This window comes from Crotalus tigris, unplaced genomic scaffold, assembly GCF_016545835.1.
Source record: "Crotalus tigris isolate CLP2741 ecotype Arizona unplaced genomic scaffold, ASM1654583v1 scf7180000018897.258386, whole genome shotgun sequence".
NCBI classification, from domain to species: domain Eukaryota; kingdom Metazoa; phylum Chordata; class Lepidosauria; order Squamata; family Viperidae; genus Crotalus; species Crotalus tigris.
In genome coordinates, this window is record NW_024097264.1 from 136,132 (window position 1) to 160,572 (window position 24,441).

The 24,441-nt window shown below is 37.0% G+C and overlaps 1 protein-coding gene across 1 annotated transcript in view; it reads right to left on the reverse strand.

The window, feature by feature from the left end:
* LOC120314353 (low-density lipoprotein receptor-related protein 1B-like) overlaps positions 1–24,441 on the reverse strand; it is a gene marked incomplete at its 5' end in the record, with an annotated part of 153,267 nt that overhangs the window by 38,405 nt on the left and 90,421 nt on the right. Inside the window, 9 exons of the mRNA XM_039357365.1 lie at positions 2,873–2,989; positions 5,847–5,953; positions 7,107–7,330; positions 14,036–14,277; positions 15,650–15,769; positions 17,103–17,237; positions 19,716–19,853; positions 21,630–21,752; positions 22,837–22,959. Of these exons, the coding sequence (XP_039213299.1) occupies positions 2,873–2,989; positions 5,847–5,953; positions 7,107–7,330; positions 14,036–14,277; positions 15,650–15,769; positions 17,103–17,237; positions 19,716–19,853; positions 21,630–21,752; positions 22,837–22,959 (1,329 nt within the window). The remainder of the gene's footprint in view (positions 1–2,872; positions 2,990–5,846; positions 5,954–7,106; positions 7,331–14,035; positions 14,278–15,649; positions 15,770–17,102; positions 17,238–19,715; positions 19,854–21,629; positions 21,753–22,836; positions 22,960–24,441) is intronic.

Below are 24,441 nucleotides of genomic sequence, written 5' to 3' on the forward strand. Positions count from 1 at the left end.
CAAAACTGAAAGAACATATAGGACAGTGGTGGCGAACCTATGGCATGGGTGCCAGAGGCGGCACTCAGAGCCCTCTCTGTGGGCACACGTGCCGTTGCCCCAGCCTTGCCTCCACCCGTGACCCCTTTCTCCCCAGCAGTCTCCCTGGAGGAGAATCGCCCCTGAGTGTGGCCCACACGGAGCAGCGCAGCCAAGGACATGGCAGCCAGGCAGCATAGATAAGACTCTGCCCTCACGCTCCAACACACACAGTTGATGCTGCGGGGGGGGGGGCAGAGGGCCTGGCCGCCATGGTGCACTGGGCTGCCTGGATGATCTGCGTCAGGCCCTGGAGGCGGTGAGTGGCCCTGTGGGCAGGCAAGGTGGGGCAGAGTGGGGGCGGAGCAGGGGGTGAGCGGGGGTAGGGCCAGTTTTTGGGCACTCAGTCTTTAAAAGGTTTGCCATAATTGATATAGGAGAAAGAAAAGATACATAACATTAGTGCAAAGTGTCTGCAGGAATTGAGAGCAGACCACAGCAAGATTCCAGAAAAAGAACTAGTTCCACCATACTACTATACATCTAGTATTGAATCAAGAATATGAATTGCTGGACAGCATCTGGCCTGGACCTATTCACACCTACTGTCAAAAATGCATGAATGATTAGCAGCACAAAGGAATCAGCTGCTAGGAGCAGACTCCCATCCAAACTGCTGAATACAAGATAAAGATAAAGCTGATTATGAAAGAGCCTCACATCACACTATATTTTATAGTGGACAATAACCTATCTCCCCACAACATGGAAAGTCCTATCAGGTACCAAAGCCACCAAGCTATAGGACTCATATGGTTCCTATCAGGTACCAAAGATGGACATTGGGAACAATACCAGAGACTCAAAACACCAGTTGCTCATAGATAGAGCAGTCACCCAAGACTTAAGGCCTAGACAATCTAAGGATAGTTGGAATTAACTACAGGAAATCCTATGACTCAATGTCATAAATATGGACCTGTGAATGCCTGGCACTATACAGTATCAACAAGACATCAAGGACCTATCTCAAGAACTCACTGGAACTGTGAAAGACAATACTGGAAATCAATTCAAGTCATTTGGCACAAGTGGTCATTAAGTGTGGCATATACCAAGGTAATGTACTGTCTCCTCTGCTATTCTAAATAGGCTTGAACCCCCTGAGCCAGATAATCACAAGGACTGGACACAGATACAAGTTCAAGAATTGAAATATCATCAGTCACCTCCTCTGCTTGCATGACATCAAACTGTATGCTAAGAGTGAACGTGACATTGATTCAATGATTCACCTGACATGGATCTACAGTGAGGCCCCTGGAATACCTTTCATATTGGAGAAGTATGGCTGGATAGTAATAAAGAGACAAAAGATAATTAATACCAATGGAGTAGAACTACCGGCAGGTCACATATCAGACATAGAGACCAGCTACCTTGATATCCCAAAGTCACATGACAGCCAGAAAGACAAGGAAGAGAGCAACTTCTAAATAGCATCAAAAAATAAGGACCTGAAGACCAGCTCAGTGAAAAGAACAAGATCCACACCATCAATCATCAACATGTATGCCCTGCCAGGTATTAGATACCTTGCTGATATAGTGAATTGGCCCAAGAAGGACATGGAGGCTACCAATGTGAAGACCTGGAAGCTACTCATAATGTATGGAGACTTCTACCTGAAGCCCAACATTCAGAAACTGTAGAGCAGCCAGAAAATGGGCAGGTGGAATCTGAGGAGTGTCAAAGCTACTGTCCAGAACAAAACCCAGAGTGTCCACATGAGTAAGATGGCACCTATTGATATGCTGCTGAGAGAATTCCTGAGGCAGCAGCATATATGGAAGGAAGTTTAGACAAAGGAAATATTATGGCAAGACAAGATTCTGTATGGGATGTACCATCAACAGATAATGGAAGATAATGATCAGCACTGAAGCACTGATCATAGCAGCACAAGAACAGGCACTAAGCACCTCTAGAAAGACCTGTGAGACAGTCCTCAGAGATACATGGTGGCAGGATGTAAGATGCAAGCAGGAACAACATATATTCAACATCCAAGCAAGTAACTGCCATTGTGTACAGGAACATCTGTGAAATGCATGGGCTAGACCAGCGGTTCTCAACCTATGGGTCGCAACCCCATTTGGGGTCGATCGACCACTTTTCGGGGGTCGCCAAAGGCAGCGATCCGCCATTTTGTCCCCTCTGGGGGCAGCGCCGCGCATGCGCGCCATGCATGGGGGCGGCGCCACGCCTCGGGGGCCGCCATGCATGTGCACCGTGCATGGGGCGGTGCTGCGCATGCGTGCCGCGCACCCCCCCCCCTGCGCGCCGCGCCGCGCATGCGCATAGCATTTGTGTGATGGGGGTCGCCGTCACACAAACGTTGAGAAACGCTGGGCTAGACCCTCCCAAGTCCAAATGGGAGATTCCACAGAAGGCCTTTGAGAATAACAGGGCTAAGATCTTGTGGGACTTCCAGATTGAGATGGATAGGTAGGTACTGGCCAATCAATACTATCACAGATATTGTGATAATAGACAGGACAGAAGATAGTGATGGTCATAGATGTAGTGGTGCCAAATGACAGCAAAATCAGGAAGGAGTCTGAGAAGCTGGAGAAGTACCAAGGCCTTAAGTAGGAATTAGAGAGAGTGTGAAAAGTAAAGGTCAAACTGGCTCAATGGTGGTGCAAACATTCGGAGCTGTGACTGCAATGCTGAAAGAATGATTCCAAAAGATCTTGGGAACATTAGAGCTCTCTGTCCAGAAGAGTGCATTGCTGGGAACAGGTAAGATACTGAGCAGAACCCTCAAACATGTATATAAATATATACTTACCTTGTTTGCTGCCAATGCATATAACTGAATCAGAGCCATCAAAACGAATACTGCCAATTACTGATAATTCAAAATCAGCCCAGAACAAGCGTTGACTGAAGTTATCAACTGCTAGACCTGTAAACATATTAATTAATAATTTGAATTTAAAACACTACATAAGAAAATGATCTCCTAGTTCTAGATATTTTTACATCACTATACAAAACAATAGGTGAGGTGTGCTTCTAGTTTTAGATTTCTCCATAGAACACTGCAGATAGTCCCAGCATGCAGATAATTATGTAACACCTGACATATTTAAATCCATCCTTTCACAAAGATGCACAAGAACAGTGACTACAGTGTTTGAGCATGCAGTTGTTATACACAACAAATGCTTGATGCAAAAGTCTTTGAAAGAGAATTCTGGTATAAATCAGGAACTGACTATATAGTAGTTTGTATTTGGATGTTACAACATTAATGGAATAAAAGAGGACCTAAATTAGGGATAAGGATACATTTGAAGGAAACCCCTCCATCCTTAATACTTCCTAGACTACATATTTAAATTAAAAATCATGTTTCTAGACTTGATACAGTTCCCGTTTGCAAAAAATGAACATATTAGAAAAAGGTAATCAGAAATACATGCTATTTAGGAAAAACTGCTTTCCATCATACTAAATACACAAAGAAGTAGAAAAATTCAGATATTAGTATAAAATAGATACAAAAAAATTAAGAGATGGTGGTAGAAAATGTATGCTAAAAATTAAGGAAATTAAAATGTATGCTAAAAAGATGAATAAAAAATGTAAATATTTTTAAACAGATTATTTTTTAAATCACAAACATAAAAGGCAAAGAGATGGAATTAACTTAAAGAAGAAAAACACGTAATGAGAAAAATCAAACTTACCACATTCATTTATTTAACTAAACTGGCTACAAATTTAATAAAATAAATCTGTTATAAGGTTTCATAAAACCACTATAAGGTCTAAGTAACTAAATGAAGATATAGACCAATGAATTGATCATAATAAATAAGTTGAATATTATTGAATTCCTATATTTTGTCTGCTCACAACAAAGTACTACACTTTGCAATATTGATTTCACATTCAGCATTAATTACGGTGGAATCAATGTACATTTTCCAAAGTAAAAATTTGCTTGTAATGAGTATTACTGAATTCTAATTCAGACTAAGATTGGCTATGCTTGACAACTGATTTTCACTTCAGAACCATCACAAACATTACAGTTATCTATTGTACTTTAAATCAACTCCAACTTTTCCCAGAATCAGTGCGGACATTTAATTTAGACTTTATTCAATCTTTGACAAAAGAACTTTAAAAAAAACTCAGTAATACCGGAGTTTGTTCAGAGTTTTGCAGTCTGCCACTGCTTTGTTAATATTTTAAAGTGCACTTGATTCATACACTCTAAATGATACGTAAAACGTTTATGTCAATACTGAGAACACTTATGTATGCAAATAAGAATAATAATTGCTCCTAACAACTCTAGTACACAAGGGCAAAAACAGAAATAATATATCATTGTATTAGTCTTTCTTGTTTCTCAGAAGGATTCAAAACACAATGCTTGCTCTCCTACTGTAAGTCTCCAGTATTTCCCTGATTCCCAGGATTTCATTCTATACCAAGGAAACTTATGTATAATATTCTCTATTAAAAATATCACAGATCTATGTAGGATGTACAGATATCTAATGTCACAGTTTGTACAATGTATGTATAAATGTACTTACAAAAAGCTGTACATTTTTATGCCACTTTCTTAAAGTTTCTGTTTATATTCCTTGCATAACTTTTATATATTACATCTACATTCTAAGATCAATATAAAGATTGTTATGTCAACTCTGTTATATTGTTAAAAAATGTTTCCTAATAAAATTCCAGTTTAAGGAATGCTTTGACGGCTACATGCTTTATCATTTTAGGATTATATCACACTGAAGGACATTGTTTACTGTACAAATAAGAATGATGTGATGCCTTATTTCCCACACCGTCCTTCATTTTTCTTCTTAGTCATATGTGAAGATAATTGCTGACCTGTATCTAATATTATCAATGATTGATTGAATAAAATATTAATACTAATTTATCTGTATAATGAACTTTAACAATGTGAATATTATTGATTTATTTGTATGCTGCTCATTTTAATAGTCAGAAAGCAGCAGTTGTGTAATCTGTTTTAGCAACCTGTTAGGTTAGTAAGGAAATATCACATGAATCGATTTTTCTTATTTTTCTTATTTTAAAAGCTTTTATTTTATTTATTATCTTATTTTATTATAAGATAATAAAATATTTGAAATTAAAAAAAGATGTAATGGTCAAATGCAGCTGTAACTTATTTGCTGTGTACGGAAATTTTTAAAATTGTTTCTTTTGCAATCAAAATAGTCAGGCACAAATCAAAATGATGGAAACAGGATGAACTGTTCATTGCCCAACCTTTTATATTGGATCCAAACAGTGAATGGAAGTACGTAAGTCATGTACTATGTGTCACAACATTGTGGTGCACATTTCATTTCTTATTTCTTTATTTAATATGGCTACTTATCTTAAAATGCAACTCTGGGTGGATCGTTGTCATTTGCCCCACTTAATCCCTCTTGAAGACACCTATGCTGAATTAATAAGCATCAAAAAACAAGTACTATATAGTTGTATATATTGTATATTGTTGTATACATTGCAAGGTTATGTTATTCTACAAGTACAATCTGTATATGACATTTGAATAACAGAAAAAAATACATACTTGCAACATCAAGGGCGAAAAAATAGAAAAAAAGCAATTCTTGCCGCATATAGAAAACAATACAAAAAAACACAGAATCAGGATTATTGCTAGGCTGCAATATAGCACAGAATAACTTAATTTTTTAGCTGAAATGGAGTCCATTAATATATAATGTATTATTAAAATTTAGCTGTACCTGTTGGTCTTTGTACATTTTTTTGTACAATTATCCTCCTCAAAGTACCATCCATCGCTGCTTCTTCTATATGAGAACGATCTCCAATTACAGTCCAATACATCATGCTGGAAATCCCAAACACAAATCACATAGTACTGTTCCATAATACTTAACACAAAGAGCCTGCTGCTATAGGTCAGTTTATTCATTTTGGGTCCTTATGAGAATTCACAAAGCTACCTATTTTTTATTTTGAAACTAAGGAAACTCTATTCCATGAACCCAAATGAAAAACTAATGAGAATAATGCCCAGACATAAATCCTAGATGTACATGATAGCTTCTCGTGGGATATTTTAATATCTCTGGTTAATTATGGTTGGGCTATAATGTTCTTACATTATATGTATTACATTTTATGTCTTACTTTATAAACATTTAAATAGGACTGAGATGTGAAGTTAAGAATAATAAGCTAGGGATACATGATAATAAGCCAGTGGCTCTTTTCTCTTTCGTCATTTTGTAATATCCTTGGTGTAAAGGCCAGGAATTCCTTCTTCTAAAATTGCCAATTAGTGGTGTCTTCATAACATAGATTTATTTTTGTCTTGTTCCCTGAATTTAAACATTTATCTGAGAAGTCTCACATATTTTCCCAAGGCATAGGGCACAATTTTATTGAGCTATGGTTTATTTTGTTTCTAAATAGCAACTGCTACCCACTGTCTGAATTGCAATAAGTGGACGTTCAAAGCAGTATAGATATAATTAGGCTCAAGTGAAACAAGTACTGAAAACAGAAATATATGGGGCAATATCAGTTTTGTGACAAAGTTAAATGCAGTTATTGCAGGCTTTGCAGGGGTCTTTAGTCTGACTTTGATCACTGCCCTTTCAGAAAAGATCTATGACTCTGGCTCCCAAGCAACCTTTCAGTGTTCTCCTGTATATTATTTTTGGTATTAAAAATGTTTATTTCAGACTTCTATATATTTATATTTCTGCTTTTTACCAGGCTCCATTGGACTATTCAACTGGCTATTATTTAAATTAAAATGTTAAAGTCATTCTCGTTGATCTCATAGGGAATTTGCATTTTGAGTAATTTTAAATGAGAATTTGTCAATAAGTAAAGGAGCAGGCAAGAAAGGGCTAATTTTCTTCTCTGTGAAGAGAAGGACCAAGCAAACTCAGGAGCTATGTCTTTCCAGAGGCATTTGCACTATATGATGCCTAACATAATGCCTATCATAAAAGTTCTTGTTAACAACGTACCCTTTCAGAGGATTTACGGCAATTGCATATGGTTCTCCTGCCATATTTGTAAGGAGTCTTGTACAGTTTGGTCCACTTATTTGTCCCACATTGATGGAATATCTTAAACTTGTCCAATGAGTTGTATAATAACTAAACCAATGCATTCTGGAATGATCAGTCCAGTAAATGTTTCCAGCTATCCAGTCAACTGCAATGTCTCTAGGGCGTTTGAATTCAGGACACTAGAAAGAAAGCAAAAAATAGATGTTTAAAATTGGTCTGCTATATATTTATTTGACCTGATTGATCTATAAAGAAACCTAGCATTTTAACATTGACCTTGGAAGAACATTTAAAGTATAAATAATTGTATATTTCAATAGACTATGATGACTTCAAATTTATTTTTCTCCAAAAATACTTTATGCTTCATAGATTGCCACAATTGCTTTGCATATTATATTTTTTGCCTTCCATATAGTTTTTAAGCCATGGGATTTGCAGTATCGATTGACAGGGTTAGAAAACAGGTGAAAAAACTCAGCCAATCGACTGAAGGAGCGCAGAACAATTGTGCAGAGTTGTACTCGACTCAGCCTCTTCTCTTGCTTCCTGCAGCACACCTATTCACATTTAATTTCTAATTTCTGATTGACCTCATGCAGGCTGGACAGGGACAACTAAAGGGTCAGATGTGGCCTTGGGGCCATAAAATGCCCAGGTTAGTTGTAGAAAAAGTTGTTGCACAGCAGCTTCATAGGGTTCTGGATGAAGCAGATTATTATCTGGATCCCTTTGACTCAGGATTCAGGCTTGGATATGGAATTGAGATAGCATTGATCTCACTTTTGGATGACCACTGGCAGAAGCAGGAGGGGTGGTGCATCCATCCTTGCTCTTCTTAACCTCTCAGTGGCCTTCTATACCACTGATCATGGTATCCTTCTGGACCAGCTTGAAAGTTGGGGTTTGGCAGCACAGTGTTGTGCTGATTCTCCTCCTTCCTCTGGGGTTTGTACCAGTTGGTATTGACAGAAGGCTCCAGTCCTGCCCAGCCCACTTGAAATTACAACAGTGCTAACTAAATAAAGGAACTTACAACCATTGCCTAACCTTCAGATGTTGCAGCGCTCCATGGTCATGTAATTGCAATTTGGGCACTTGACAATCAGCTTACACTAACGATGGATGGACAAGCATCCTGAAATCATGTGATTGCCATCTGCAATCTTTCCTACTGGCTACCCCACAAAATCAACAGGGAATTCAGCAGGGAAGATAGCAGGCTGCAGTTGCCTGGTTGATTCCTGGAGGTTAGTGAAAAGAGTCCCTCCTGAAATCCAAGCTTGGATTTCTGCTTGCGTCTTAGGAGGGATCTTTTTCAGCCATTTTTGATAGCAAAAGCACTGCTTCATTGATTTTGTCCCACACTGGGTGGAATCTCCTGTCTATGAGGCTGGTTGAAAATGGACTCCAGTGAATCTCTCCACTAAGCAGCATTTTTGCTATCAAGGAGGCTGGGTGAAAGTTGACTTTTTCACTCTGAGAACAAAAGGTCTACCTAACACAGCGGTTCTCAACCTTTGTGTGACGGCGACACCCGTCACATGGATGTGTGGTGCGCATGCGCGACGGCACCCCCATGCGTGGCACGCATGCGCGGTGCCGCCCCCTGAGGGGGAAAATGGCGGATCGCATTGTTTGGCGACCCCTGTAAAATGGTCGTTCGACCCCAAATGGGGTCGCGACCCATAGGTTGAGAACCGCTGACCTAACAGATTTATTTTGCCTTGTATTGGGCAGAATGCCTCCAGAAGATACGAGGGGAATGCAGCTCTGGGTTGGAGAAAAGAAGGTTGAATCTGTGCATGGAGAGGAGCTGCCTGTTCCCCTCCAGCAAGTTGTTTTTTTTCTTCTTCGCTTTTTTCACTTTAATGACTGTGCCTGGCAAAGCCAGGATGCAGTCCTAAAATCAAATCAGAATACATGGTGACATTTTTTATAACTGCCATGACTTGCAACTATGGTTCTGGGCTATTATAGAGATATTCTATCTCTTGCAAAGAGTCTTCACTGTTCACAGAAAAGCCAACATGGAACAGAAGAAAGTCACCTGGGGCTTACCCAACTTAAATACTTTTCCAGAGCAGCATATTTTTCTGCAGTTTTAAAATACAAAGACATACCATTCTTATTTTTTTTTATTCTTCTATTCTTAAATTTAAATTGTTAGGAATATATTCATTGATATATAAATAATGTACAGGAAACAATGACTTTTGCTTCAATATCTACAATTATTTTTTTTATTTTAAAGTTACAATTTAATTTATAAATATGCACCATAAATACAATATAGAATAACTATTTCAAGACTGATGTATTACTAGCTTCAGTTACAATCACTTAATATAATTTAGATAAATGGACAAATTTCACTAAAATCCACATAAGATAAAGAGAAAATAGGCTCATGCTTACCTTCTTAAGTATACAAATCTCTGGGAAGTCTAAAGTTCTGCAGACACAGACCCACATACTGCATACACAGAACTTTCTCAGACAAGAACTCAGAATGCTCAAAAGGCATTATAGAAACTACTGCAGGGAATGATATGTGCTTCAAGTTAACTGCACTATTGAGAGAATCAATAGAATTCTTCTAATATTTGTAACCCCTTTATGGATTACTGCCTTGTCATGGCGAAGGGGCTTGTGTAACTCAATGAAGCTATAAGCTATGCCGTGCAGGGCCACCCAAGACGGACAGGTCATAGCAGAGAGTTCTGACAAAATGTGATGCACTGGAGAAGGAAATGGCAAACCACTCCAGTATCTTTGCCATGAAAACCCCATGGACAGCACTAAAAGGCAAAAAGATATGACGCTGGAAGATGAGCCCCTCAGGTCGGAAGGTGTCCAATATGCTACTGGGGAAGAGCAGAGGGCTAGTCCTAGTAGTGCCAGAAAGAATGAAGCGACTGGGCCAAAGCCGAAAGGACGCTCAGCTGTGGATATATCTGGTGGTGAAAGGAAAGTCCGATGCTGTAAAGATTTTTTCTCCATAGGAACCTGGAATGTAAGATCCATGAATCAAGGCAAGCTAGACGTAGTCAAAAAAGAGATGACAAGACTGAACCTCGACATCTTAGGAATCAGCGAACTAAAATGGACAGGAATGGGTGAATTTAACTCAGATGACCATCAGGTATACTACTGTGGGCAAGAATCCCTCAGAAGAAATGGAGTAGCCTTCATAGTCAATAAAAGAATAGGAAAAGCAATACGGGGATACAATCCCCAAAATGACAGAATGATCTCAATTCGAATCCAAGGCAAACCATTCAATATCACAGTAGTCCAAATCTATGCCCCAACCACTGGTGCTGGAGAGGATGAAATTGACCAGTTCTATGAAGCCCTACAGCACCTTATAGAATTAACACCAAAAAATGATGTCCTTATCATCATGGGGATTGGAATGCTAAGGTAGGAAGCCAAAAGATAACCGGAATAACAGGCAAGTTTGGCCTTGGAGTACAAAATGAAGCAGGGCACAGGCTAATAGAATTTTGTCAAGAGAATACGATGGTCATAACAAACACTCTTTTCCAACAACCCAAGAGACTGCTCTACACATGGACATCACCAGACGGTCAACATAGAAATCAGATTGACTATGTGCTCTGCAGCCAAAGATGGAGAAGCTGTATACAGTCAGTAAAAACAAGACCAGGAGCTGACTGTGGCTCAGATAATGAGCTTCTCGTTGCAAAATTTAGGCTTAAATTGAAAAAAGTAGGGAAAAGCACTAGGCCACTCAGGTATGAACTAAATCATATTCCTGATGAATATACATTAGAGGTGACAAATAGATTTAAGGAACTGGATCTGATAGACAGAGTGCCTGAAGAACTATGGATGGAAGTTCGCAACATTGTACAAGAGGTAGCAACTAAAACCATCCCAAAGAAAAATAAATGCAAGAAAGCAAAATGGCTGTCTGAGGAAGCTTTGCAAATAGCTGAGGGAAGAAGGGAAGCGAAAGGCAAAGGAGAAAGAGAAAGATACACCCAATTGAATGCAGAATTCCAGAAAATAGCTAGAAGAGATAAGAATGCCTTCTTAAATGAACAGTGCAAAGAAATAGAAGAAAACAACAGAATAGGGAGGACCAGAGATCTCTTCAAGAAAATTGGAGATATGAAGGAACGTTTCATGCAAAGATGGGCATGATAAAGGACCAAAATGGCAGAGACCTAACAGAGGCAGAAGAGATTAAGAAGAGATGGCAAAACTACACAGAAGAACTATACAAGAATGAGCTTAACATCCCAGATAACCACAATGAGATGGTCATTGACCTCGAACCAGACATCTAGAATGTGAAGTGAAATGGGCCTTAGAAAATCTGAGCAACAACAAAGCTAGTGGAGGTGACAGTATTCCAGCTGAGCTATTCAAAATCTTAAAAGACGATGCAGTAAAAGTGCTACATTCAATTTACCAGCAAATTTGGAAAACTCAACAGTGGCCACAGGATTGGAAAAGGTCCGTTTACATTCCAATTCCAAAGAAAGGCAATGCCAAAGAATGTTCAAACTATCGCACCATTGCACTCATTTCACATGCTATTAAAGTTATGCTTAAAATCCTACAAGCTAGACTCCAGCAGTATGTGGATCGAGAACTACCAGAAGTACAGGCAGGATTTCGAAGAGGCAGAGGAACTAGAGATCAAATTGCCAACATACGCTGGATCATGGAGAAAGCTAGGGAGTTCCAGAAAACATCTACTTCTGCTTCATTGACTATGCAAAAGCCTTTGATTGTGTGGATCACAACAAATTGTGGCAAGTTCTTAAAGAGATGGGAGTACCAGACCATCTCTTTTGTCTCTTGAGAAACCTATATGCGGGTCAAGAAGCAACAGTGAGAACTGAACACGGAACCACTGATTGGTTCAAAATTGGAAAAGGAGTCCGGCAAGGCTGTATACTGTCGCCCTGCCTATTTAACTTATATGCAGAGCACATCATGAGAAAGGCAAGGCTAGATGACTCAAAAGTTGGAATTAAGATTGCCGGGAGAAATATCAACAACCTAAGATATGCAGATGATACCACTCTAATGGCATAAAGTGAAGAGGAACTAAAGAGCCTCTTGATGCGGGTGAAGAAGGAGAGTGCAAAAGTTGGCTTGAAACTCAACATTAAGAAAACCAAACTCCTGGCATCTGGCCCTCTCAATTCCTGGCAAATAGATGGGGAAGAAATGGAGGTAGTGACAGATTTTATTTTTCTGGGCTCCAAGATCACCTCAGGTGGGGACTGCAGCCAAGAAATTAAAAGACGCTTGCTCCTGGGGAGGAAAGCTATGGCAAATCTAGACAGCATACTAAAAAGCAGAGACATCACCCTTCCAACAAAAGTGCGTATAGTCCAGGCCATGGTTTTCCCAGTTGCAATGTATGGCTGTGAAAGTTGGACCATAAGAAAGGCTGAGCGCCAAAGAATTGAGGCCTTTGAACTATGGTGCTGGAGAAGACTCCTTCGAGTCCCTTGGACTGCAAGGTGTTCAAACCGGTCAGTCCTAGAAGAGATCAACCCCGACTGCTCTTTAGAAGGCCAGATCCTGAAGTTGAAACTCAAATATTTTGGCCACCTAATGAGAAGGAAGGACTCACTGCAGAAGGGCCTAATGCTGGGAAAGATTGAGGGCAATAGAAGAAAGGGACGATAGAGAATGAGATGGCTGGATGGAGTCATTGAAGCAGTAGGTGTGAACTTAAATGGACTCCAGAAGATGATAGAGGACAGGAAGACCTGGAGGAACATTGTCCATGGGGTCGCGATGGGTCGGACACGACTTCGCAATTAACAACAACAACAATATTTGTAAAAAATGGTGCAACGTGGACTAAGTGTCCTACCTGCCACAGTTGCACTGATGACCGGTCCCTTAAAGGGAAGGCATTCCAACAAGTTCTTTGTGATATATTCAGGACACCGATAATTGGCCAAATCAGGATATTGTTAATTAGAAATAACATGATAATAAACAGCATCAAAGCTGAGAAGTACTGAAATCTACTGTATTGCTTGTTGCAGCCTACGTAGGAGATATTTGGGCATACAAAGAGATAAAAACATTGGTATCAAATGCACTTTTTGGCACTTTCTGAGCTTGGCTGTTTGCACTTGATTAGGTAATGGCTTCAGTGCCACCACTGAACATCTTCAGCTAGCACTGAATGTTACCTACTTGGGCAAATGGATCCTAGTCTGCAAGAAAACTGGACCCCACAGTTCAATCCTGAGCTATATATATTCTCTTCTGATAATATCTGTATTATAGCAACAAAGAATTATTCCCAGGGTGGCATATTTTACAGGCACTAAATATATATATTATTTGGTCATGACCTATCAAACGCCAACAAGTGTAAATATTTTTATTCTTAAAGTGATTATAATTATAAACAGGTTCACATTGAAGAAAACATTTTTTTAATCACAGTAAAAATCAGTTCCAGGTACAATAGCAATAGCACTTAGACTTATATACAGCTTCACAGTTCTTTATAGCCCTCTCTAAACAGTTTACAGAGTCAGCCTATTACCACCACAATCTGGGTCCTCATTTTGCCAGCCTTGGAAGGATGGAAGGCTAAGCCAACCTTGAGCTGGTGAGACTCGAACTGCCAAACTGCTGGCAGTCAGCAGAATTAGCCCGCAATACTACATTCTAACCATTACGCCACCACCACAATACAACCCATGGCTTTTTTGTTTTGTAAATCTATACTGACTTACTGGGGTTAACAAGGATAAAGAATTGGAATTTTAAGTTATCTGGAACTTTTTGTATTTGGAAACTGTCACATTTAAGTGAAAAAAGAATTCCAAAATAAAAACATGCAAAATATCTCAGCATTGTTGACTTACTATCACACCGCTACTGCTTTGTCGTCTTTCTCCCCCATTGACCTTTTTATAGAAAATGCCTCCTGGATTAAATTGAGTACTCCAAATAATAATTTCCCCTTGATAATACAGATCCATTCCAGTTATTCTTGAGTTATGTTCAATGTGAGTAATCTGTTGATGAACATCACTGTAGTTGAATGGATATACAAAACCCAGGATATCAGTGTCATTAGCAATGTAGAGAACTTGATCTTCAGAGCCTGGAAATTATTGTAATGAAATACAAAAATAAAGTAAATTTCAACTATTAAAAAGAAAGGCAATTCATTTATTTTAAAGTTTTATATATGCTTTCTATATTTTTGAGTAAATTATAAATTTCAAATAGACTTATTTGAAGAGGAGTACTCTTAGACCACATTGTTGGATTCTTCTTTTCAGAGAAGCAGCTAGAAGAAAAGAGTTTAATTTCAGATGACCTGCGAGGTTTTCCTGAGACATTCATTTGATGCCAACATTTTTTTTTCCAGATACCAGGCACTATATGTTATTTTCAGGCAATTTTTTAAAAAAGGTCAATAGCTTTAAGCAAATGGCTTTTTTACATTGTTTTGTATCTTAAAATTCCACTATTTCATTTATGTAAATTGCTGTGGAATATTTACTAATGAAGGGTGCTGTGAAATATTTTAAGAATAAATAATGGAAAGTACACAGCAGTTGTACAGTTTTATTATCTAAAATTGCAAATTTTATGTGTAAATATTAGTAGTCCAATGAAGTTTCCATTATAGTCTAAATGTATGTGAAAGCAGAAATAAAAGGAAACTTGTTGATTCCTCACCAGGGGATATATCTGAGTCATTTTAAAGAATTTCAGTAATATTAGCAATACTTCAAACAAAATTTATGTGTCTCTAGAATCAAGGTATTAGTGTATTTAAGGAAAGGATTGGGATTCTGATTAACCATTCTGAGAAACGGCTATTTCTATTCACAGAAAATAGTCTATCGATGGAGGCTGACAGGAGATAATACTATTTTCCAAGCGAATCATATGATTTGAATCAAGAACTCCAAACAAATTACTTTTTAATTTATTGCTTTCAGTAATTAAATGAGTGTAATAAATGCAAGATTTAATATATATTATCAAAATTCAGGTGCATACGCAATTCTTCTTCTTAAAATAGAAACAGTGAAATTATATTATATGATTTTAAGGCTTTCAATCTCAAATAGGAACCTGAGGAAAAACTTTCTCTGTGTGCTCCTTTTTTGAGCATGCACACGGAGGACATACCAGTAAAGTTTAACAATGCTTTGTCTTTCCTCCTCAGTCCCAGACAAGTATGCCATGCAATGAAACAATGCATTAGGATGGTCAGAAAAATAGTAGATCTGTTCACATTTTCTATCATATGCAGGACTATGAAAAATTTCAAATCAGATTATAAAAGAAATGGCTTGTCATCAAAATTACCATACTGCTTTGTTTCAATTAAGGGGTAGAAACAGAAGAAAAATACTTTTTCATCATGTCCTGTTGTATACTTATTTACAATGCCATTGTGCACAAAAGAGTCATGATTGCTGTGTGCACCAATATCATGAATTCTTTTGTCAGCTTACCTTTTGCAATGCAGCTACTGTTTTTCTCTTTATAGTTCTTTTCACAAGTACATTTATATGACCCTTTTACATTGATACAGAGCTGGGAGCAGATGCCAAATATTAGACATTCATTGATATCTAGAAAAGAAAATTCTTTATTATTTGTTTCAAGTTATATATAAGCTGTTTCAAAAAGATGGGACAGGTGGTATTAAAATTTGGAAACAAATTTAATATAGTTCAAAACAATTCATAAACAATATTTTAATAGTATAAAGCACCGATAGAAAAAATACAGCCAAACAGCCATTTCTGTAAAGCAGTGGTTCTCAACCTGTGGGTCGGGACCCCATTTGGGGTCGAACGACCATTTCACGGGGGTCGCCAAACAAGGCTGTCCGCCATTCCCCCCCTTTTCTTTGGCCATGCCCCTGGCACCCGGTGATGTATAAGTGGTTGGGGGTCACCACAATATGGGGAACTGTATTATGGGGTCGCGGCATTAGAAAGGTTGAGAACCACTGCTGTAAAACATCATTAAATTCTGAAGTCCTATACTTAATTGAGCCCAGGCTATGGCCCTGGATCTGCTCATTTCTAGAATGCAGCCCTTTTCATGTAGTACAAAGCCTGGGATGCTTTCCATCTAACATAAACTGTGCAAGCCTGGGTTAATGTATCATAGTCATAGATATCCATAGGAACCAATGCGTTTTTCAAAATGCTGAAAGCAGTATTGCATATCATGATGCAAGCTACATTTTTCTGTGTGACATCATACTACACTGGTGCTGCTTTCCTTCCTTTTAATTCTCCACCACTGATCATAGGCATAAATACAATCTGCAGGCTTTTATCTTTGATCCATGTACAATCAGCAAAACATTTCAGCATTTTCAAATTTCCTGAATTCTAGCTGACTGAATATTGAAGATTTTAACAGTCACCATAAGCATGAACACAAATTATAAATATTCCATAAAACACCAAGAGCATATTTGATATAGACTGATAAATTCATATGAAATGAATCCCCAAACTCTCAGATTTGAAATGTTCATACTTCAAAGTACAGTACATATAAAAAAGAGCACTGTATATTTGGAAAAACAGTTCTTCTTTTTCCAGACTTCTATGTTTAAGGAGCTATTGCGTTATAATTAATATAATTCTTAAAGCAGTCATACTTTTATTTGGAGTTCTATTTCGACTGATTTAAGGTGTTTTAGGAGGAACATTTTTCCAAGAAATAATAAAACCAACTAAATTCTTGCTGCTATTTAAAAAATGCTCATTATATTTTGACTGCTTAACTTTCAGGAGAAATTTTTAAAAAACCCTGTAATTCCAGTTGCCACAAATGAAACGACTTCCTCTATACTTTAACTGTTATTAAAATCAAACTTCTAACATCATATAGTAATGTTATGAAACATTTTTAGAATGTTTCAAAGCAGTGCTTCAGAAATACCTTCACATTGCCAGTTTCTCCTATTCCTCTGAAATCCAGGCTTACATTGGCAGAAAATTGATGTTTTGGTTTTATTACAATATGCATCATCACCACAAGGATTCACATTATTTTCACAGTTGTATTCAGTCAAGCCTAAGAACAAACATAAATTTAAATGTTTGCAAAATAAATTTTTTTAACATTTTTATACTAACTATAAACAATCATGATTCTTTCTATAAGCAAAATTTAATACACAAAGACATAATATTTCAAAAATTTATTTTGACAGAAGTTATTTTTATATGACCTTAAGAAAAAGCAGAGTATCACAGAACTTATTTTGGTTGAAACAAGGTTGGAACTATTTCAGCTCTGACTCCATGTTTCAAGAGTTTGGAGGATCAGCATGTTTCTTGAATCCCCTCCCTATTATTCCAAATTAGAAGTTTCTGAATGATTCAGTTAATGTAACATGTTAAGCCAGTAAGCATAGGTGATGGAGCAGTACTTTTACCACAGTTTGTAACAATAGCTTATTATAGATTAACCTACTTTAACCATGATCCGCCATGGCATCCAAATGTGGAATAATGCCTAATTTATGATTAAGCAATTATCACTTTTTCAGGTGAACGAGAAGGTGGTCCTGCAATGTCTCTACTGTTCCTATTTTGCTTTTCAACTCTCTGAGGGGAATTGGTTGATAAAACAAAGAAAGAAGTTGAGAAAGGATTAATCTTCTTTCAATCTCTATGCACTAGCTCCAGGTTTTAGAGTTTCTAAACAGAAACAACTAAGGTTGTTCGGGGGTTCTGGGTAAAAGGAAATAAGACTTTCAAAATAGGAGTGGTTGTGATTTCATTGCCTCTGGGAAGGATTTTATTAGATGGATTTCTTAACTAAGTTTGACACTAAATCTGTTAAGCTGTGTTAGAGAGTAAGGAAGATGACCTTAATGGAGATATGCTGGAACTTACCTAAATGACTGTTGATAATCTAGAATCCTTTTTTTATTCTTTCCTACATTTTTGAAAATGTATAAGAGTTAGTGTTTTGTTTTTAATGTTTTTTTAAATGTGTATCTCTGTGTGTCTGTGTGCACGTATATAGATATTAAAATAAATTGAGAGAGGAATACATGGAATATCTACAAGGAATCTATTTTTAAATATGATTCAGAACATATATTCAGACCCGAGTACAAATCCAAAGAGTTCTGAACCAAAACGAATTGGATGTTGGAAATGAATTCTAAAAATTCAAATGTACACATTTTTATTGGATGGTTGGCCTTTCTATGTATCAGATGGAATAAGTTAAATTTAATGTAATAATTTCTTTCCCACTATATACTAAAGTGTATAAAATATGCAAATGAGATAGCCAGCAGAATCTCAAATATAATGACTTTGCATATTTTATTGGAACCTTAAACAGAGATCAACTTTGAACATAAATGAGTTTAATTGATATGCCCTAGAACAACGAGCATTTTTTCTTTCATAATATCAGCAGCTTTTTTTTTTTTTTACTGTTTGTTCATTCTCAGGATCCATTATTTCTTCCTCCCCCATTAATTTTTATCAGGCAAGGAGAACAAAATATCTAGGAAATAAGTTGTTGTTGATGGTTATATACTCTTTCTTCATTCCCTATCTTATCTTTATTTTTTTTAAAGTATGATGAATTTCTAAAAATATACTGTGGTGAAAATTTGGAAATATTCCCACAGACATTTAGGAGGGTTGATGATCTCTAAAAGTCCTATCATCCGTTTTTTCATTCATTCTTTTTGGGACGGGTACCCAAAGAAGCTACACTTATGATACTTTCTATTACAGCCTAGGAAAACTATTTTCTCAAATCACAAATAAATTCAAATTGAATAGTATTCCTCACTAATCTCATATTTTAATTAAACAATGCCCTATACAATTGCTGATCCCAATGCTCTGATCTATATCACAGTCTTCATTTTTTTTCTTCCTTTAAGGATTAACATTCTCATTTGTTCCTTTTCCTTACCATTCTTCTCTATGTGACTAGATGATTAGCGTATTTTTCATTTTTTAGTGTCCAGGACTGAAGTAATAAAAAACTTAAATCAAAAAGCACTTTTATATGCATTGAAAACTATTTTCCTCCTTTTGGTTGAAGAAATAGAGGACATTTGAGGCAAATGTTTGTAATGTACTGCATCCAGGTATTATAAACTGTATAAATATTAATAGACAATTGTGACACTTTAGCACAATATTATTTTTCTCAACTTCAAAGGAAGCTGTGAAAAAACCATTATACAACTAACACTGCAAGTTGGAGACCAAGCCACATGTAACAAAATAACTTTACGTTCTTGAAACAGGAAGAACAATGGGGTATCTGGCAGCGATAACATAATGGTTAAAGCATTGAAATTCCATAAATGAATCCATCTCATGAACATATATGTAAAATATCAATAATTATAATTTGAATTACACCGTTAGGTCTATCATAAAATAACTTGCTTAGTTTGTACTGTTCACGTTGATACAAAATTAAGATCAATTAGATTATTCAGATTCTATTCTGTATTTTTTTCTGTCCTTGAGCATAAAAATTTGGCCATCTCTTAATCAAACTTACTTGTTTTACAGCCTTGTTCATCTGAACCATCTCCACAGTCATCAAACTGATCACATTCTAGTGCCATAGGTATGCACTTCTTATTACTACATGCAAACTCATTCTTTTTACAAGGTCTGGCTTTATATGTAGTTCTGTCTGCAAAAAGACACATGGGGGCAGTCAACTGTTTTTAGCCTTTGATATTATTGTTATTCATAAAAATAAATGCAAAAGGCTTTACAGAATGCTGTTTCCTGGACATGTAGGTGCCTGCTGTGTAGAAATCATAAAATAATAAAGGCTTTCTATTGCTCCAGGGGCAGAGAATATGAGGCCCCAGATCTCAATATTACAAATGCCTAAAGGAGAAATACATTACTCACAGAGTGATGTCTGCTCTATTCGTAAATTCAAGACAATAACAAGCCAGCAAAAGGGTACTGAACAGGCTGAATGCACATTGACAGGTAGGGAGCAGGATCACTATTATAGTTGCTTTTCACATACTGTAAAGACAATACTCATCTGAAGTAGGGTTCTGCCACTATATCAGCTTAAAGCAACTGAATGTCAAATGAAAGAAATAACAAAAAAGTTGAAGGGATGTGTTTTCCTTATCATAGAGAAAAATTACCTATGTGGCCACTACGAACTGAAAACAACTTAATGGCACATAATCAATCAAACACACTTATTTCCCAATCTCTTGACAGGGAGAAAAAGAATAAGTTCTAGATGTTTGGGATGGCTAGATACATGAATGTCCATGGGGGATGAATTAGAAAATGTGCATGTTGACGTCATCAGTCAAATGTCATAATTTATATGTCATTACATAATGGCAACTTTTGCCTGATGACATCTTCAAGTCTATTTAGTCATTTTGGAGTTATTCAGATTTGATGGTCAAACTGATTTTATACAATGTTTCGCTGGCTCAGCATGAACAATACTTTCTAAAATAAACAGTTAGGAGTTCACCCTATTGAGCAAAAGCTTTCAGTCCAATTAATGTTCTTTCAATAAAGAAAAAAAAACAACCTACAACAAAAGCAAGATCAGAAGCACAATATAGAACTGATAGCTAGGTTTCTGAAGAGCCATTTGGATACCACTTACTGCTGAGAATACCAGTATGATTCCTATTCTAGAAATACAAATGAGCGCTATTACTTTACACCTACAGTACATGAGAGCTACCAAAGGAGAATTTATTGCTCTTATTGTACCACCATTACGCTAGAATGAATTCTGCCACTCAAGCCATATTTAGAGATCTGTGAATTATAGTCTCAATTACTGTGTTTCCCCGAAAATAAGACCTGGTATTATTTTTTTTGCCTTGAAAAGAGGCACCAGGTCTTATTTTCAGGGGTGGATATTTTTCACTCACCTTGCAATGGCGGCACTGATAGCTCTGCCCAGCTGGCCCACTTCTTCTGCGATCAAAGGAGCAGCTTCATTCTGTAGCTGAGAATGGAGCTTGGGCCTGCATTTCTCCATCAGAGGCCTTTCTAGAAGACCTGTGCAGCTGAGAATCAAGCTATGGATCTCGGCTGCATAAGCCTTCTGGAAAGACCTCTGACAACAAAATGCAGGCCCGAGCTCCATTCTCAGCTGCAGAATGAAGCTTCTCCTTTGGCCGCAGAAAAAGTGGGCTGGCAAGGCAAGTATCAATCCATGAGAAGCCTGGCTGCAATGGTAAGCTCCACCCCCCACCTTAGTTTGATTTTTAGGCACACACCTTGGCCCCAAACTAGCACTTATTTTTGGGGTAGGGCTTATATTAGGCCCACCCTCAAAAAAATCAAGCTAGGCTTATTTTCAGGGTAGGTCTTACTTTTGGGGAAAACATGATAAGACAAGCAAGGTTCCTCTCCCCCAAAAATGACTGTTTTTTTCTTGATTGTAAAGATTGTAAAGATTATTTACCACAATGATCTTCATCTGAATCATCACCACAGTCATCAATTCCATTACAAATTTGCTCATGTCTCAAACAAACATGATTATTTCTGCATCGGTATGGCCTGGTTGGAGGGCATGGAAAATTTACTGTGAAAAAATCCAAAATGTGTATTATTTGGTTCTGCAGAGAATACGTCTTTCACACACACACACACACACACACACACACACACACACACACACACACACACACACACACACATATATATATATATATATATATATATATATATATATGTAGGTCTTTGGTTGTTCGGGTTTTCTCCCGCGTAAAATTGGAAGTGTCTTGGCAACGTTTCGACGAAGTCTCATTCGTCATCTTCAGGCTAGTGCTTTCAGCTTCGTGCTTTGAGCAGCAATGTGTGGTCTTAGCTGTTTCTTCCTTTTAACTGCCAGTGGGGGTTAAAGCACGAAGCTGAAAGCACCAGCCTGAAGATGACAAATGAGACTTCGTCGAAACGTTGCCAAGACACTTCCAATTTTACGCGGGAGAAAACCCGAACAACCAAAGACCTACATACAAATACCCGCGAAAACCTCAGAAAACATATATATATATATATATATATATATATATATATATATATATATATATATATATATATAATTTAGGTTGCTACAAAGAATAAAGAGAGAACTGGTATAGCTATTTAGAATTCCGTTAACTCTCTTCAGCCAGACTTACTCTTCTGAGATTCGAACCTGGGCTTATCTGCATGTGAGGCAGTTGTTATAACCTCTAAGCCACAGGCTCTCTCCCACTCTGTTAGCTATCAGGAGAGAGACAGGGGGAGGAGATTTTTATCTTGAATGTACACCCTGTCAGCCCAAATATGGGAGAAAGAAATCTTCTTTCTTTTTCTTATATAATTTCTTTTCTTATATAATTTCTACTAGATAAGTGAAAATATGCTGGAAAGTTCTTTCAATTATGTTCCTCCGGAGTCATAAAGAGAAACTCTCTTTGAACATATTGAGTATCTTCACAAAATATTGCCTGCTTCAAATGTAATGTATACAACATGTAATCTCAAGACATAAATATTCTTCTTATACAGATTAAAGACAAAGGAAAAGAAAAACAGCACTAAAGAAAAAAAACAACTACAGATAATTTGTGATTGAATATTTCATTGCTTCTGCTTTTGTGGGCTGTAGGCCACAAACTTACGACATATTTCAGGAAATTCATCTGAGTTATCTCCACAATCATCTTCTCCATCACAAACCCAAAAGTAGAGTTTACAGAGTGAATTGTTGCAAAGGAATTCATCTGCTCTACATATGTTCCTCCCTGAAAATACAAAATAGCAAAACTAAAATATGTACATCTTATACATTTTTATTTTTAAGTTTATATATGCTGGGATCCCATAAGACAAGGTAGATTTCCATGATTTCATATCTTGCCTTAAATAGCTGCTAGGGATAAAATTTAAGACTGGTAATGAAGAATAGTAGCAGATTCTTCTCCAGTGGAAGACAGATGTTTATGGGAAAATAAGAAGCAAACAATCAGGACATGTATGCTCATGTACTCTTTCAACCAAATTCCCCAGCAACCAGTACCAAACAGCCTTTTATCCCTGCAGCCTGAATACTTCTAATTTTCTCTAATAATAAAGAAAATCGCTTTAAGAAAATTCATTGGGAAAATAATACTAGGACAAGCAGGTCAATCCCTCCTCCATCATGACATAGAGGTGCTTCCTATTCTCAGAAAGCTGCTATCTGCTAAATTTGATGAATCTATAAATTTGATTGTGCATTCCAAAACTATTAGCTATCTATGCTTTCCTAATACAAGAGATCCTATCTATTTCCTTTTTACCTTTTCATTGCCATCTGCTCTAAGCAATATAAATTTTATATGACTTGACATGAAAGGAAATTTGATCAAAGGAAAATGAAATTTTTAGCTGATTTTCTCCCTAAACCTCCTGATACAAGTATCTTCTTGTAGATATGTAAATTTACCAAGAAATTATTGCTAAGGGGAAAATATAATCAAATACATGAAATTAGTCATTGATCTACAGTTGCTGTCAGCCTGCTGGTCGTGTAGTTGATTGCAGTTGAATTGTAAAACTTGGTACATTTTTTTAAGTCTCACAAATATAGATATTGATCTTACTGCATTTTAAAAACACATTTTGAATTGAAAGAAACTAGTATAACATTTGTTTACTGCTCCCAAATGTTGCTTAATTTCTGTCAGTGAAGGTAATTACTATTAAGAGTAGTAAAATTAGGAAGTGACAAGCATTCCTATAAGAGATACTAGTGGGTAAGCTACTGGGTAGATAATACAATTTAAGATCAATCCTTTGACTAAAAAAACCTGCTTTGCTTGCTTCTACTTGGAACAATATATTTTACTTAAAAGTTGCATCTACCAAGGATCCTCTACATATATGAGGGTTAATAGATTGAAGGCATTTAAAGAAGATCATATGTACTTATGAATTATTGTTAAGGCAATGGATTGTAGCCAAGCTGACATTTATTAGCAAAACTGCAACTGCAAACTTTTCTTCTTATCTTCCCTCTCTATTATACCTCCATTTTCCAGGAAAAAAAAAATCAAAGCAGAAATTCCTAATTTTTTGCTTTATGCTATTCAAGCATAAATGAAGGTTCTGCAATGTGATACATGTCTCTAATTGATGGCATAGGAATAAGTTACAGGGCTTATTTAATTCATCTTGCCTTTATTAGTTTTATAAATAACTCAATATATCCAACACATCTTCCTCCTAATATTTTCCCCACAATA